Source organism: Polyodon spathula, chromosome 5 (genome assembly GCF_017654505.1).
Source record: "Polyodon spathula isolate WHYD16114869_AA chromosome 5, ASM1765450v1, whole genome shotgun sequence".
In the NCBI taxonomy this organism is placed as follows: domain Eukaryota; kingdom Metazoa; phylum Chordata; class Actinopteri; order Acipenseriformes; family Polyodontidae; genus Polyodon; species Polyodon spathula.
This window is the reverse complement of record NC_054538.1, coordinates 79,101,115-79,118,816: the sequence shown is the minus strand read 5'-3', so window position 1 is coordinate 79,118,816 and position 17,702 is coordinate 79,101,115. Positions and strand designations below refer to the sequence as shown.

At 47.9% G+C, this 17,702-nt stretch overlaps 1 protein-coding gene and 1 long non-coding RNA gene across 2 annotated transcripts in view; both read left to right on the top strand.

The window, feature by feature from the left end:
* LOC121316460 (echinoderm microtubule-associated protein-like 4) overlaps positions 1 to 12,104 on the top strand; it is a 140,440-nt gene extending 128,336 nt beyond the window's left edge. Inside the window, exons 22-25 of the mRNA XM_041251525.1 lie at positions 2,477 to 2,575; positions 10,190 to 10,320; positions 11,707 to 12,030; positions 12,096 to 12,104. Coding sequence (XP_041107459.1) covers positions 2,477 to 2,575; positions 10,190 to 10,320; positions 11,707 to 12,030; positions 12,096 to 12,104 — 563 coding nt within the window. The remainder of the gene's footprint in view (positions 1 to 2,476; positions 2,576 to 10,189; positions 10,321 to 11,706; positions 12,031 to 12,095) is intronic.
* LOC121316363 lies at positions 12,102 to 14,910 on the top strand. The gene is made up of 2 exons (XR_005950381.1): positions 12,102 to 13,656; positions 13,723 to 14,910. It is a non-coding gene; the product is annotated as an uncharacterized LOC121316363 (long non-coding RNA).
* Positions 14,911 to 17,702: the final 2,792 nt, after the last annotated feature.

The following is a 17,702-nucleotide window of genomic DNA, read 5'->3' as shown; positions in this document are numbered from 1 at the left end:
TACTCGAACGCATACACCAACACTGCATGCTGTCGTTTATCTGTGCAAACGTGCTGCAAGTCGATGCAGAATTACATTGTATTGTCGTTCCTGAATATACTGACATGCCTGGTAAAAGTGTTAGAGGTTAAATTGGTTGGACTGATTAACTTGGGATTTAGTGTTAGTGTCTCAGGTGCTGTCAGAACAGTTTTCCATGCCTGCTGTTTTCCCAGTAAGCAGCCACACCTGTTCCTGTCTCTCTTTGCACTGCTAAGATGCGCTTGGTGATTGCGGCCGGTGCATAGCAGATATAAAATCAATGCATTTCATACCAGCTCAGTGGGTATGGGCAGTACACTCGAAATCCTTTTGAATGAATACATTATTGAGATCCCCCCAAAACATTACCCCTCTCTGGCACGATCTGTGGAAAAATACACATTCCTCTGATGTACTGTTGCTGTGTTATTCTAGTCCTGGTAGCTCTGTGTGTGTGTGTGTCAGTTTGTGTGTGTGCCTGTGCTTGTGTGTGTGCGTGTCAGTGTGTGTATGTGCATGCCTGCATGTGGGTGTGTGCGTGTGCGTGTGTGTGTGAGGTTGGTAGTAGAGTCGTTCAGCAGCAGTGTGCTGAAGCACTTTTAATGGTTTTCTTACACAAGGAAGGTGTCTAGTCTGCAATATTAATGTAGCCACTACAGCCTGTATTATTCTGTATGGGCAAATTGCTGACAAATTAGCACAATAAGCGTGGGTCTTGTATTTTATAGCACAGTCATTCTTCTTTTCCCAGCCAGCGTGGGTCTTGTATTTTATAGCACAGTCATTCTTCTTTTCCCAGCCAGCGTGGGTCTTGTATTTTATAGCACAATCATTCTTCTTTTCCCAGCCAGCGTGGGTCTTGTATTTTATAGCACAGTCATTCTTCTTTTCCCAGCCAGCGTGGGTCTTGTATTTTATAGCACAGTCATTCTTCTTTTCCCAGCCAGCGTGGGTCTTGTATTTTATAGCACAGTCATTCTTCTTTTCCCAGCCAGCGTGGGTCTTGTATTTTATAGCACAGTCATTCTTCTTTTCCCAGCCAGCGTGGGTCTTGTATTTTATAGCACAGTCATTCTTCTTTTCCCAGCCAGCGTGGGTCTTGTATTTTATAGCACAGTTATTCTTCTTTTCCCAGCCAGCGTGGGTCTTGTATTTTATAGCACAGTCATTCTTCTTTTCCCAGCCAGCGTGGGTCTTGTATTTTATAGCACAGTCATTCTTCTTTTCCCAGCCAGCGTGGGTCTTGTATTTTATAGCACAGTCATTCTTCTTTTCCCAGCCAGCGTGGGTCTTGTATTTTATAGCACAGTCATTCTTCTTTTCCCAGCCAGCGTGGGTCTTGTATTTTATAGCACAGTCATTCTTCTTTTCCCAGCCAGCGTGGGTCTTGTATTTTATAGCACAGTCATTCTTCTTTTCCCAGCCAGCGTGGGTCTTGTATTTTATAGCACAGTCATTCTTCTTTTCCCAGCCAGCGTGGGTCTTGTATTTTATAGCACAGTCATTCTTCTTTTCCCAGCCAGCGTGGGTCTTGTATTTTATAGCACAATCATTCTTCTTTTCTCGGCCAGCGTGGGTCTTGTATTTTATAGCACAGTCATTCTTCTTTTCCCGGCCAGCGTGGGTCTTGTATTTTATAGCACAATCATTCTTCTTTTCCCAGCCAGCGTGGGTCTTGTATTTTATAGCACAGTCATTCTTCTTTTCCCAGCCAGCGTGGGTCTTGTATTTTATAGCACAGTCATTCTTCTTTTCCCAGCCAGCGTGGGTCTTGTATTTTATAGCACAATCATTCTTCTTTTCTCGGCCAGCGTGGGTCTTGTATTTTATAGCACAATCATTCTGGGTCTTGTGATGCAGTCGACAGGTGATCTGTATTGCTCTGGAGGAAAGCAGCAGCTTCAATTGTTTTCAAATCATCATCAATGAAAAAAAAAGAAAAAAAGAAAAATAATGCCCTCAAATTCATGTGGGTTTAATTACCTGTGTTCTTTCCATGTTCCTTCGTTACAGATGATGTTGCTCACATGTATAAGGCATGCAGTCATACCCTCTTACCATGTTCATTCCTGCAGGACTGCATTTCTTATACATGGGAGCAACATCATTTCTAACAAAGGAACATGGAACAATACAGGTAATTAAACCCACATGAATTAACAAGGCTGACTTCAAAATGCACTGCTGCGGAAGATATTCAGGTGTTATTAGTATTTATCCAAGGCAGCTTACAGAGTCTAGGGTGTGTGAACTATGCCTCAGCTGCAGAGTCACTTACAACAACGTCTCACCCGAAAGACAGTGAGTCAGTGGCTGAGCTGGGATTCGAACCAGGGACCTTCTGGTTACCAGCCCTTTTATTTAACCACTCGACCACACAGCCTCCTTATTCCTGTGGTATTTGGTCACAATTCATTGCGGTGTTACCAATGTTTCTTCTGCTCTTGTTTCCCAGGGGACATTCCAAATGGCTGCAAACTGATCAGGAATCGTTCTGAGTGCAAGGACATCAACTGGGCTACCTACACTTGTGTGCTGGGCTTCCACGTGTTCGGTGAGGAAATATTACTTTAGCAGACCAGGACTTCTAGCAAAACTAGTCTTCTGAGTGCCCTCCCCCCCTGTACCTCTCTCCCCCTGTCTCTGTCTTTCTCCCTCCACTCGCTGTCTCTCTTTCTCTCTCCCTCTCCCTCCCCCTCCCCCATTCTTTCTGTCTCTCTCTCTCTCCCTCTCTCCTTCCCTCTCTCTGTCTCCCTCCACTCGCTGTCTCTCTCTCCCTCAAATTTGCTGTCTCTTTCTCTCTCCCTCTCCCTCCCTCTCTCTGTCTCTCTCCCTCCACTCGCTGTCTCTGTCTCTCCCTCTCCCACTCCCTCTCTCTGTCTCTTCTCTCTCTCTCTCTCTCTCTGTCTCTTACTCAGACACTTTCCTGACGATGATTCCAGTAAGAATAACAGCTGACTCTCATCTGGTCACAATAATAGTGCAGGAAAAAACGCTCAATCCAGACAGCAGCCTGCGACACGCAGCCTTCTCTCCCCAGTTTATAAATATTGCAGAGCTGTATCCGAAATTCTTTAAAGCAGCATACCTGGAACTTACCGAGCTATGAAAGCACTGTGTGTGGCTCAAGAAAAGCAAAGAGCAGCTTCCCAGTGTGAGGAGACCCCACTGAGCACAGTTACAAACCAGCTTCCCCAGTGTGACGAGAATCCACTGAGCACAGTTACAGAGCAGCTTCCCCAGTGTGAGGAGACCCCACTGAGCACAGTTACAGAGCAGCTTCCCCAGTGTGAGGAGACTCCACTGAGCACAGTTACAGAGCAGCTTCCCCAGTGTGAGGAGACCCCACTGAGCACAGTTACAGAGCAGCTTCCCCAGTGTGAGGAGACCCCACTGAGCACAGTTACAGAGCAGCTTCCCCAGTGTGAGGAGACTCCACTGAGCACAGTTACAGAGCAGCTTCCCCAGTGTGAGGAGACCCCACTGAGCACAGTTACAGAGCAGCTTCCCCAGTGTGAGGAGACCCCACTGAGCACAGTTACAGAGCAGCTTCCCCAGTGTGAGGAGACCCCACTGAGCACAGTTACAGAGCAGCTTCCCCAGTGTGAGGAGACCCCACTGAGCACAGTTACAGAGCAGCTTCCCCAGTGTGAGGAGACCCCACTGAGCACAGTTACAGAGCAGCTTCCCCAGTGTGAGGAGACCCCACTGAGCACAGTTACAGAGCAGCTTCCCCAGTGTGAGGAGACCCCACTGAGCACAGTTACAGAGCAGCTTCCCCAGTGTGAGGAGACCCCACTGAGCACAGTTACAGAGCAGCTTCCCCAGTGTGAGGAGACTCCACTGAGCACAGTTACAGAGCAGCTTCCCCAGTGTGAGGAGACCCCACTGAGCACAGTTACAGAGCAGCTTCCCCAGTGTGAGGAGACCCCACTGAGCACAGTTACAGAGCAGCTTCCCCAGTGTGAGGAGACCCCACTGAGCACAGTTACAGAGCAGCTTCCCCAGTGTGAGGAGACTCCACTGAGCACAGTTACAGAGCAGCTTCCCCAGTGTGAGGAGACCCCACTGAGCACAGTTACAGAGCAGCTTCCCCAGTGTGAGGAGACCCCACTGAGCACAGTTACAGAGCAGCTTCCCCAGTGTGAGGAGACCCCACTGAGCACAGTTACAGAGCAGCTTCCCCAGTGTGAGGAGACCCCACTGAGCACAGTTACAGAGCAGCTTCCCCAGTGTGAGGAGACCCCACTGAGCACAGTTACAGAGCAGCTTCCCCAGTGTGAGGAGACCCCACTGAGCACAGTTACAGAGCAGCTTCCCCAGTGTGAGGAGACCCCACTGAGCACAGTTACAGAGCAGCTTCCCCAGTGTGAGGAGACCCCACTGAGCACAGTTACAGAGCAGCTTCCCCAGTGTGAGGAGACTCCACTGAGCACAGTTACAGAGCAGCTTCCCCAGTGTGAGGAGACCCCACTGAGCACAGTTACAGAGCAGCTTCCCCAGTGTGAGGAGACCCCACTGAGCACAGTTACAGAGCAGCTTCCCCAGTGTGAGGAGACTCCACTGAGCACAGTTACAGAGCAGCTTCCCCAGTGTGAGGAGACCCCACTGAGCACAGTTACAGAGCAGCTTCCCCAGTGTGAGGAGACTCCACTGAGCACAGTTACAGAGCAGCTTCCCCAGTGTGAGGAGACCCCACTGAGCACAGTTACAGAGCAGCTTCCCCAGTGTGAGGAGACCCCACTGAGCACAGTTACAGAGCAGCTTCCCCAGTGTGAGGAGACCCCACTGAGCACAGTTACAGAGCAGCTTCCCCAGTGTGAGGAGACCCCACTGAGCACAGTTACAGAGCAGCTTCCCCAGTGTGAGGAGACCCCACTGAGCACAGTTACAGAGCAGCTTCCCCAGTGTGAGGAGACCCCACTGAGCACAGTTACAGAGCAGCTTCCCCAGTGTGAGGAGACCCCACTGAGCACAGTTACAGAGCAGCTTCCCCAGTGTGAGGAGACCCCACTGAGCACAGTTACAGAGCAGCTTCCCCAGTGTGAGGAGACCCCACTGAGCACAGTTACAGAGCAGCTTCCCCAGTGTGAGGAGACCCCACTGAGCACAGTTACAGAGCAGCTTCCCCAGTGTGAGGAGACCCCACTGAGCACAGTTACAGAGCAGCTTCCCCAGTGTGAGGAGACCCCACTGAGCACAGTTACAGAGCAGCTTCCCCAGTGTGAGGAGACCCCACTGAGCACAGTTACAGAGCAGCTTCCCCAGTGTGAGGAGACCCCACTGAGCACAGTTACAGAGCAGCTTCCCCAGTGTGAGGAGACCCCACTGAGCACAGTTACAGAGCAGCTTCCCCAGTGTGAGGAGACCCCACTGAGCACAGTTACAGAGCAGCTTCCCCAGTGTGAGGAGACCCCACTGAGCACAGTTACAGAGCAGCTTCCCCAGTGTGAGGAGACCCCACTGAGCACAGTTACAGAGCAGCTTCCCCAGTGTGAGGAGACTCCACTGAGCACAGTTACAGAGCAGCTTCCCCAGTGTGAGGAGACCCCACTGAGCACAGTTACAGAGCAGCTTCCCCAGTGTGAGGAGACCCCACTGAGCACAGTTACAGAGCAGCTTCCCCAGTGTGAGGAGACCCCACTGAGCACAGTTACAGAGCAGCTTCCCCAGTGTGAGGAGACCCCACTGAGCACAGTCACAGAGCAGCTTCCCCAGTGTGAGGAGACCCCACTGAGCACAGTTACAGAGCAGCTTCCCCAGTGTGAGGAGACCCCACTGAGCACAGTTACAGAGCAGCTTCCCCAGTGTGAGGAGACCCCACTGAGCACAGTTACAGAGCAGCTTCCCCAGTGTGAGGAGACCCCACTGAGCACAGTTACAGAGCAGCTTCCCCAGTGTGAGGAGACTCCACTGAGCACAGTTACAGAGCAGCTTCCCCAGTGTGAGGAGACCCCACTGAGCACAGTTACAGAGCAGCTTCCCCAGTGTGAGGAGACTCCACTGAGCACAGTTACAGAGCAGCTTCCCCAGTGTGAGGAGACCCCACTGAGCACAGTCACAGAGCAGCTTCCCCAGTGTGAGGAGACTCCACTGAGCACAGTTACAGAGCAGCTTCCCCAGTGTGAGGAGACCCCACTGAGCACAGTTACAGAGCAGCTTCCCCAGTGTGAGGAGACCCCACTGAGCACAGTTACAGAGCAGCTTCCCCAGTGTGAGGAGACCCCACTGAGCACAGTTACAGAGCAGCTTCCCCAGTGTGAGGAGACCCCACTGAGCACAGTTACAGAGCAGCTTCCCCAGTGTGAGGAGACCCCACTGAGCACAGTTACAGAGCAGCTTCCCCAGTGTGAGGAGACCCCACTGAGCACAGTTACAGAGCAGCTTCCCCAGTGTGAGGAGACCCCACTGAGCACAGTTACAGAGCAGCTTCCCCAGTGTGAGGAGACCCCACTGAGCACAGTTACAGAGCAGCTTCCCCAGTGTGAGGAGACCCCACTGAGCACAGTTACAGAGCAGCTTCCCCAGTGTGAGGAGACTCCACTGAGCACAGTTACAGAGCAGCTTCCCCAGTGTGAGGAGACTCCACTGAGCACAGTTACAGAGCAGCTTCCCCAGTGTGAGGAGACTCCACTGAGCACAGTTACAGAGCAGCTTCCCCAGTGTGAGGAGACCCAACTGAGCACAGTTAGTTTGTTGAAACAAACAAGGAACACCATTGGAAGTTGTAAAAGGTAATTTGAAGGGTGCTCAAACTTTGGTTCACTAATGGTAGCTCCACAGATGTACCTGTACATTGTTTACTGCACGCTTCCTTGTTACTTTGTCGATCGGTGTGTTTTGAAAATACAATTTTCTCAAGCGCAGAGAACTCAACAATGTTTTGTCCTACCAGTGAGTTCAGGTGCTTGCCTTCATATATTGGATTTCTGTACCCTGTAGAGTTATGTACCCTTGATGATTCCAATACAATGAAAATGTGTTTTAAAGAAAAAACATTTTTATGTTAACTGTACTTTAATCACAGGTTTTGAATGAGAGCACAGAGCAGCAGATTGCAATGACTTTAATTCTCCTACTTTGGACCTGTCTGGTACTGCGTTTATGAGCAAAGTGATCCGGATCACCCCTTAGAAAAATGTCCCGTACTAAAAGCACAGTGACAGCCTGGTAAAGCATAGGGAAGCATTGTAAAGAACACACAGAGGGGTATGGTAAAGCATAGGGAAGCATTGTAAAGAACACAGAGAGGTATGGTAAAGCATAGGGAAGCATTGTAAAGCACAGAGAGGTATGGTAAAGCATAGGGAAGCATTGTAAAGAACACACAGAGAGGTATGGTAAAGCATAGGGAAGCATTGTAAAGAACACACAGAGGGGTATGGTAAAGCATAGGGAAGCATTGTAAAGAACACACAGAGAGGTATGGTAAAGCATAGGGAAGCATTGTAAAGCACAGAGAGGTATGGTAAAGCATAGGGAAGCATTGTAAAGAACACACAGAGAGGTATGGTAAAGCATAGGGAAGCATTGTAAAGAACACACAGAGAGGTATGGTAAAGCATTGGGGAAGCATTGTAAAGAACACACAGAGAGGTATGGTAAAGCATGGGGAAGCATTGTAAAGAACACACAGAGAGGTATGGTAAAGCATGGGGAAGCATTGTAAAGAACACACAGAGAGGTATGGTAAAGCATGGGGAAGCATTGTAAAGAACACACAGAGAGGTATGGTAAAGCATAGGGAAGCATTGTAAAGAACACACAGAGAGGTATGGTAAAGCATTGGGGAAGCATTGTAAAGAACACACAGAGAGGTATGGTAAAGCATAGGGAAGCATTGTAAAGAACACACAGAGGGGTATGGTAAAGCATAGGGAAGCATTGTAAAGAACACACAGAGGGGTATGGTAAAGCATAGGGAAGCATTGTAAAGAACACACAGAGGTATGGTAAAGCATATTAATAAACATGGCAAGCCAGGAAGCACTATGGTAAATGCATAGTAGAACCATGGGAAAGGCATAGGAGTAACCTGCAGAAAGACTGTGGTAAACTTGTATAAGTGATTTCAGGGCTGAAGTGAGCTGGGTCTGGTATTTGGATGCAGTATGGCTCTTTCACAGAGTATGCTGAGTGTAACAGTCAGTATTGTGTGATGCCCGGCATTATAGATTTTGTCGCCTGTCAGTGAGAGGTGAGGTTAGAGGCTCTGGAACCACAAATGCATTCAAGCCCGGCTCAGTTGCACAGTAGTGGAGATGCTTGCTTGACCTGCTGATGTGTGATGTCTAAAGCAGGCAAGTAACACCTCCTGCTGGAAGACTGAGCACATTACAAGACCTGGAAAGATCCTGTGTGGTCGTACCCTGAAGTAATGCTTCCTGAAAGTTCTGAGGTTCCAAGTTAATTACAGATGACCGCATGTATGTAAAGCGTATATTTTTTAATGTACATCAAAGCCTTTGTTATTTTAAAGACCTTTTCTGTTCCGACAGTGTTCCTCAATTTTAATTACAAAGGAATGTAAACACGGTGTTGTTGTGATGCAGAGTCTCAGTGTCTGTGTGTGCAGAGCCCTCTGTGTGCTGCTTGTAGTTTGCAGGACCTGTTTGGAATTGTTAGTCTCAGTGTCTGTGTGTGCAGAGCCCTCTTTATGCTGCTTGTAGTTTGCAGGACCTGTTTGGAATTGCTAGTCTCAGTGTCTGTGTGTGCAGAGCCCTCTTTGTGCTGCTTGTAGTTTGCAGGACCTGTTTGGAATTGCTAGTCTCAGTGTCTGTGTGTGCAGAGCCCTCTTTGTGCTGCTTGTAGTTTGCAGGACCTGTTTGGAATTGCTAGTCTCAGTGTCTGTGTGTGCAGAGCCCTCTTTGTGCTGCTTGTAGTTTGCAGGACCTGTTTGGAATTGCTAGCGTCTCAGTGTCTGTGTGTGCAGAGCCCTCTGTGTGCTGCTTGTAGTTTGCAGGACCTGTTTGGAATTGCTAGTCTCAGTGTCTGTGTGTGCAGAGCCCTCTGTGTGCTGCTTGTAGTTTGCAGGACCTGTTTGGAATTGCTTGTCTCAGTGTCTGTGTGTGCAGAGCCCTCTGTGAGCTGCTTGTGGTTTGCAGGACCTGTTTGGAATTGCTAGTCTCAGTGTCTGTGTGTGCAGAGCCCTCTGTGTGCTGCTTGTGGTTTGCAGGACCTGTTTGGAATTGCTAGTCTCAGTGTCTGTGTGTGCAGAGCCCTCTGTGTGCTGCTTGTGGTTTGCAGGACCTGTTTGGAATTGCTAGTCTCAGTGTATGTGTGTGCAGAGCCCTCTTTGTGCTACTTGTAGTTTGCAGGACCTGTTTGGAATTGCTAGTCTCAGTGTCTGTGTGTGCAGAGCCCTCTGTGTGCTGCTTGTGGTTTGCAGGACCTGTTTGGAATTGCTAGTCTCAGTGTCTGTGTGTGCAGAGCCCTCTGTGAGCTGCTTGTGGTTTGCAGGACCTGTTTGGAATTGCTTGTCTCAGTGTCTGTGTGTGCAGAGCCCTCTGTGTGCTGCTTGTAGTTTGCAGAACCTGTTTGGAATTGCTAGTCTCAGTGTCTGTGTGCTGCTTGTGGTTTGCAGGACCTGTTTGGAATTACTGAGAGAGCACTGCCCTGGAGAGTGGTTTGAGTTTCTGTTGCTATTCTGTCAACAGTGTGACCAGGAAAAGTTCACAGAATGTTTTCTTCAAACCTTCGCCACTGTTTTCAGTTTGTCTATATGGAGATATGGAGCAACAAGAACAGTGTTAAAACTAGCAGGTTTAGACAATACCTGTTCCTACATGCAATGCGTTGTCTCTCACTGGATTTATACCATTGCATTTTATTCCACTCCATCTGCCTTTGTGCTGTTTGTTAAATGTGTCCGTTTTGCTTTTTTTTGCTCGATTCAAGATCTTCTCCTTATCAACCCATTTCGCTGTTTCTCTTTTTTGTTTTGCTTAATCTCCAATAATCCAAACTACCACTATTCTTAAATCAGAAATGTCTAAGAGAGCCTCAGTGGGTGTCCTTTCTGTCATGTTTGAATACGTACTTTGTATTGTCTTTCTTTTCGGCTGTGAAAAGGCGCTATGCAAGTCCAGATTTGTTGCTGTATTATTTGGTGGATTTTAATATTACCAGCCTGTAGAGCTGAGCCTCTCTCTGCTCGTGTCTCTGATAGGAGTGTGGCCCGAGGGCTCGGACGGCACGGACATCAATGCCCTGGTCAGGTCTCACAACAGGAAGGTCATCGCTCTGGCTGACGATTTCTGCAAAGTCCATCTGTTCCAATACCCCTGCTCCAGACCCAAGGTGAGTGCTGAGGGCAGGCAGGCAGACAGGGAGGGAGACAGGGAGGGACGAAGGGAGGCAGGCAGGCAGGGAACATAAGAACATAAGAAAGTTTACAAACGAGATGAGGCCATTCGGCCCATCTTGCTCGTTTGGTTGTTAGTAGCTTATTGATCCCAAAATCTCATCAAGCAGCTTCTTGAAGGAAAGGAGGGAGGGAGACAGGGATGGAGGGAGGGACCGAGAGAGGTAGGCAACGAGGGAGGGAGGGAGGCAAGGAGGGAGACAGGGAGGATGGAGACAGGGACGGAAGGAGGCAGGGAGGGAGGCAAGGAAGGAGGGAGGCAGGCAGGCAGGGACGCAGGGAGACGGAGGGTTGACAATGAAGAAGGGACAGGGAGGCAGGCAGACAGGGCGGGAGGCAAGGAGGGAGGGAGGCAGGCAGGCAAGCAGGAAGGGAGGGAGTGAGGCGGGCAGGGACGGAGGGAGGGAGAAAATGAGGGAGGGACAGGGAGACAGGCAGATAGGGAGGAAGGCAAGGAGGGAGGGCGGCAGGCAGGGATGCAGGGAGAGGAGCGAGACAAGGAGTGAGAGACAGAGGCAGACAGGGAGGCAGGCAGGGACGCAGGGAGACGAGTGAGGGAGGGAGAGATGCAGGGACACAGGGATGGAGGCAGGGAGCGAGGGATGCAGGAACACAGGGAGGGAGGCAGGGAGGGAGGGATGTAGGGACATAGGGAGGGAGGGAAGCAGGAAGGCTGGATAAAGTCCAGATACTCGGGCACTGATCTGCTTTGCTTTTATTCCACACTGACATCAGCACAATATTTTCACACAGTAAAAACACATCCAATACAATAACAACATCAGAAATATACACAGTAACTCAGGCATTTCATCTTGTTTCTTATTGTATTAGTATTGTAAACTACGAACAGATTCAGACAAAAATAATGCTTTGTAGTAAATAGCTCTGAGAATGTAGCCGTTATCTTAACATCAGTTTTAACATCAATTTGTCCTTATAATAAAAACAAGGTTATGATTTCTGTACCAATGAACCAGTTGCTTCTTGTTTCAGTGAGTCAGTGTGGTAATTGCAGTCTGTGATGGTGCTTTCAAGTGGTTTCAAATCAGACCTGCCACAGCGGTACCTGTGTCTGTGCTGGAATGGCTCACACACACCTCTCGGTAGCATATCATTTTACAGGGATGGGAACAAGACTCCCACTGTGTAGCAGTTTAATCCATTCCTGATTTTACTATGAGTTTAATAACACACACCTGAGCTTGTTACCTCTGTACACTGGGGTGAATCAAGTACTCATGGGTGTAATTTTGTGTTTTGCAGCATTATACTGTACTGAATATTCATTCATTTTATTTTTGTACCCCCCCGCCCCCCAGGCCCCGAGCTACAAGTACAGCGCTCACAGCAGCCACGTGACGAACGTGAGCTTTGTCCACAGTGACAGCCACCTGATCTCCACGGGGGGGAAGGACACAAGCATCATGCAGTGGCGTCTCATCGAGAAGAACGTCATCTCAGGGGAGGCGACCGGGAACACAGCCTTCCGCGGAGCAGCGACCACAGCGACCAGCCATACCACAGCAACACCGCTGTCCTCCGCTGCCACCCCCACCAGAGCAACACCACCACCCTCCGCTGCCACCCCACACCCACCCCCACCGAGAGCTGAGACCGAACTCCAGACCATCACCTCACTAAAGGTCGGGAGGAGGTTGCCTGAGTCTGCTCCAGAGACGGGTCTCTGGGGGTGGGGGGAGGCTGTCAGGGACCCTGAGCCCCTCCGACAGCCTGGAGCCCAGCGAGGAGACCCCCACACCACAGCCAGCCTGCAGCCCCGGAGACGAGCCGCCCCCCATCACCCCCACCCCACTGCCATCTTAAACCCCTCCGCCTGCCTCTCTTTAAACGCCCTGCCGCTGATCTGGAGGGGCTTTGAGTTCACAGCAGCTCCTGCTGCATCGTCATTATTTTTGTAATTTTGATCTCCTGTTTTGTTTTATTGGGGTGGGTTCTGGTTTAGTAGGGAAAGGGCATGCGGAATACAGGCAGGCGTTCAAGAATGGAAAGCCAAGACTGCTTCTGTGTTTTTGGGTTTTTTTTCTTCAAAGAAGTGATGGCACGTTGACCTGAGCATAACAAAAAATTCTAATAAGTCTATGAGGCTTTTGATTTTTCATTTTGTTTGTTTGTTTCTGTTTTTCTGGTTTACTGGTACCTTTTTATAACAAGGGGCTGTGTAGCCGATCGGTTTTAATTCTTGGGACAGGTTGATCCAAACAAATATAGCAGATCAGTTTAAAAAAAAAAAAAAAAAAAAAAAAAACTGCAGTGAGAATAACCCAGGCCCCAGCAGGGTTACAGCAATGAGAGAAACTGTGTCTGAGAGCAGTAACCCAGGGAGGCGACATTACTGTCAGGTAACAACCACACTGACTGGGGAGACTGATAGAGGAGTCCAGTATTGGACAGAGCTGTGGGGCTTCCCAGGGGACTGATAGAGGAGTCCAGTATTGGACAGAGCTGTGGGGCTTCCTGGGGGGGCTGATAGTCTTTCATATTCTTGTCTCCAGCCAGGCCTGTGTTTGGACTGTGCAGTTCATCTTTGGCATGACCTCACCCTCTTCTCTCCCCCAGACAAGCTTTTTCATGTTACTACCCGCACCACAGCACCACCTGCTGGATATAACAGGGAGAACAGTATGAACGAGTGTGGCTCCTGTTTCCTATGACCAGTGTTTACGAGAGCGTGTAAGAGTCCCTGCTGCTCACAAGGACGTGAATTCTCCTGCAAACGTGTGTCTGTACCGTCGGCAACCCTTATCATTGCTTCTTATTAATGCAATAAAGACGAAAGTCCTCCTAGCTCAGAATGTGTCTTTGAGAGTAGCAGGGATCCCAAGTGCTCTGTGTAAAAGCCTCACCCTCTCCCCTCCCCTACCAGACTCTATAAGGGCTACCCTGTATAGATACCCACAAAGCCTCTATTCACTGCAGAGGTGTTTATACCAGTGCTGCACTGCTACCCTGTATAAATACAAACACTGCCTCCATTCACTGCAGAGGAGTTTATACCAGTGCTGCACTGCTACCCTGTATAAATACAAACACTGCCTCCATTCACTGCAGAGGTGTTTATACCAGTGCTGCACTGCTACCCTGTATAAATACAAACACTGCCTCCATTCACTGCAGAGGTGTTTATACCAGTGCTGCACTGCTACCCTGTATAAATACAAACACTGCCTCCATTCACTGCAGAGGTGTTTATACCAGTGCTGCACTGCTACCCTGTATAAATACAAACACTGCCTCCATTCACTGCAGAGGTGTTTATACCAGTGCTGCACTGCTACCCTGTATAAATACAAACACTGCCTCCATTCACTGCAGAGGAGTTTATACCAGTGCTGTGCTCTAGTTCCCTGTATAAATACCCACACTGCCTCCATTCACTGCAGAGGTGTTTATACCAGTGCTGCACTCTGCTACCCTGTATAAATACAAACACTGCCTCCGTTCACTGCAGAGGTGTTTATAACAGTGCTGTGCTCTAGTTCCCTGTATAAATACAAACACTGCCTCCATTCACTGCAGAGGTGTTTATAACAGTGCTGTGCTCTAGTTCCCTGTATAAATACCCACACTGCCTCCATTCACTGCAGAGGTGTTTATAACTGCTGAACTCTCCCGGGCAGCCCAGTGGAAACCCCTTGGTCTGTTAATGAGACTGAACTGTGTTTGCACTGGCCACATTCTCAATGATTCCCACAGCCAGCTCATTGTTTTAATGGCTTCAGCTATACAGGTGGGTGTAGTATAGCAGGTAGAGAAGGAGATAGAATTGGGTCCTGTCCCTTCATCACATCTCTTCTCTGGATCCCTGTGCGCTGGTTTAGCCAATGCCATTGAGAACCTGCTCAATTCCATACAGTACAGCAGCAATGCATTGAAGGGAATTCCAATAGAGTAATATTGTTGCATGCTGCTGGTTAACAGCATGTTGATTTGAGAAGGCTGTCCTGGGCAGTGGGATCACAGTGCAAGTGTTCTGTACTAGCCCAGGTTCCAGTCCTGGTTCTGTGTGTGGATGGGATATCCCAGCCTGGTCTCCTTGATTTCAGTGTGCTCTAAATATTGGAAGCAGGTTTGGGCAGGGATGATTATACCACCCTTTGCAAGACATTCATTACCAGCACAGTGACATCAAACCCATGCTTTACAACAGCTACACATTGGAGGACTGCTGACCCATTGTTTGTACTAAGGTTATAAAGAGACTTAACTGACAAATAATATTATGCATTTCCTATGAATTGATTGTACTTCGATTACCTAGATATTTTTTTTTTGTAATTTTGCTGCATTCTTTTTTCTTATTTAGGGGTTGGTTAGAAACAAATAAAAATGTTTTAGATTTTTTTCTTTTTTTTTCTTTGAAAGTCTTAAGTATGCAAGGCAGCGTTGACGTGATTGCGCCATTCCAAAGTGCATCCAAACTGTCATTCCCTTCTCTTGAATCTTCTCAGGATCAATAAAGTCAGGTTTTCAGCCATCAGTTCAGAGGGATCCTCCTCTTCTCACAGTCTCGTTGTCTGGTTTCTTTCTCCTCCACTGGAAGGTGGAATCCCATGAAAAGTTCTCTTATTGCACTAAATGAAAGTTTTAGTTCTTATTCACTTATCCAGAGAGAGAGAGGGTGTGTCCCACAAGCCACGCATCAGAGGCATAGCTGTTAGCATTGTCTGTGTTTCTGTCAGCTTTGCCTTTAAGGGGAGATCTTTAGATCATTCTGTTGTGTGGTGCAGATAATCTGCTTAATTTAACACAGAACATCCTAATCAGAATATATATGATACTGCCTAAGATCCCTGACTTTTTGGACACCCTTTTTATTACGTATTGTGTGGGTATTGTATGAGCCCTGCATGCTGTCTTCCTGCTCCTTGCACTTCACTGTGCATTCTTCAGTCACAGCATTGTTATGCAGATGCTGTGGGGGAGTGAAGGGGATAAAAGTAGCAACGCTGCCCGGTCTGCTTCGGATCTGCTTTGGTACCGGGTGTTTTTCAGCTCCACTGAGTCCTCCGGAAGATGGTCAGCCACAGAATAGCAATGTGCTGCAGGGGTACCAATGAGTCGGGCTGGTGGCTTCCTTATGAAGCATGGGGCTCAAGGTTTGTCCCTCCATGGTTAGGACTGACAAGTCAACATTAGTCTTATAGATAGATGCCAATATGAATCCTCAATCCAGCACTAAATGACACATACATATTGCAAAGATTAGAAAATATTTCCCCCTAAGATTTATATTGAATGTAGGTGCTCTTGACTCTATGTCTACCCAGCAGTCATGCTCACAGAGGAACAGCAGGGGGTGCTATATGCACTGCTTACAATATCTCAAGAGATGCAGTATCCCACAATCACACAGGCCTGCTGTCACATAGTCACATAAAACTGCTGTTTCAAGATCACAGCCTACATGTGTGTGCAGATAAGGGAGAAGTTTAAAATAAACATCGAAAAGAATACTTTTCCTTGCGGTTTACTTGACCTTCATTTATACTTACCATCTATTAGGGATACAGTCTATAAATACATGTATGTATACCTGCAAGTATACCTGCTTTATGTATAATTGTATGTATATATAAATGCATATGTAGGTGTATTTTTATTTGTTCTTCTGCTGGCTTTGTCTGACCATCTCTGTATGTCACATAGTTTTTATATGTGGATGTATGGTAGGTCACAGCGATCTACTTTGCCATGTGACTGACAGATCTCACGCACTTGAAAACTATTATTATACAACCACAAAGCCGATCCCGTTCAGGGTTCAAGCTTTCTGTATAGATAGTTAGAAAAGAAAGAAATACAGCCATTTTCTATCTACTAAAGCTGCTTTAGTTAGCTCCCTGCTGCCCCTACAGTGTACAGTGTGGGTGTGAACAGCTCAGATTTGGTTTAACTAGTCTTCCTGGAGCTGAGCACAAAACAAAGGCCTTGTTATTTAATAACCTCATCTCATCCTCCTGGGAACACCATTCCTGTGTTTAAAAGATTTGACCCATCACTGACACTGCTGCAGAGAAATCAATCAGTCAATTAACCAATCAGTCAGCCAACGCATCGATCAATAACTAGACCCGTTACCCAGGAGCAGTACAGTTTGAGTGCTGGAGAAAGGGGCGTGTCCCTGTGGGAGCAGTACCAATGGAGAGCTGGTGAAAGGGGACGTTTCCCTGGGGGAGCAGTACCAATGGTGAGCTGGAGAAAGGGGGCGTGTCCACACTGTTTCAACAGTTACTGGCTGCATTTGATGGACCTGACAAATGCAGGTGGGCTCTGTCAAGACTAGCTATTAGAAATATGCTATTAAAACTTGTCATTGTGGGTTAAAAAGCAGACAGCTGGCACATTCATTGAGCAGCTCTCACACTGAGATTGCAGCGTCGATCTAAATAATGCAGGCACAATAACTAAAACAGGTCAGAGAACCACTGGCAAACTCAGACCACAACATGGGCTCATTTGAAGTTCATTTTAAAACCAAAAAGTAATGACTAAAGCTAAGGTTTACAATTTTAGAAAGGTAAACTATGAAGGTATGAAACAGAGACTGACAGAAGTAGACTGGAGTAAAATAGAGAAAACATCCACAGAAAAAGGATGGCTATTTTTTGTTTGTTTTTTAAATCAAGTACTAGACACACAAAACAATTACATCCCAAAAGTAGACAAATCAAAATATAAAACAAAATGGCCAAAATGGTTTAATAGTTCAATTTTAGAAAATATTCAGATGAAAAAGGCACTTTACAGAGTGTTTAAAAGAGACCAAAAACATAATACACAGAAAGAGTACACAGAACTGCAAACACAAGTCAAAAAGGAAGCTAGAGAGGCCAGGAGAGAGATAAAATAAGCATTGCTAAGGGGGCTAAGGGTTAGGGTTAGGGCCATTCGGCCCATCTTGCTCGTTTGGTTGTTAGTAGCTTATTGATCCCAGAACTCTCTACACTCCACACTCTACACCCCCACACTCTACACCCCACACTTTACACCCCACACTCTACAACCCACACTCTACACCCCACACTCTACACCTCACACTCTACACCCCAGCACTCTACACCTCACACTCTATACCCCACACTCTACACCTCACACTTTATACCCCACACTCTCTCTACACATCACACTCTACACCCCTGCACTCTACAAATCACACTCTACACCCCACACTCTGTACCTCACACTCTACACCCCCACACTCTACACCCCACACTCTACACCCCACACTCTACACATCACACTCTACACCCCACACTCTACACCCCACACTCTACACCCCACACTCTATACCCCA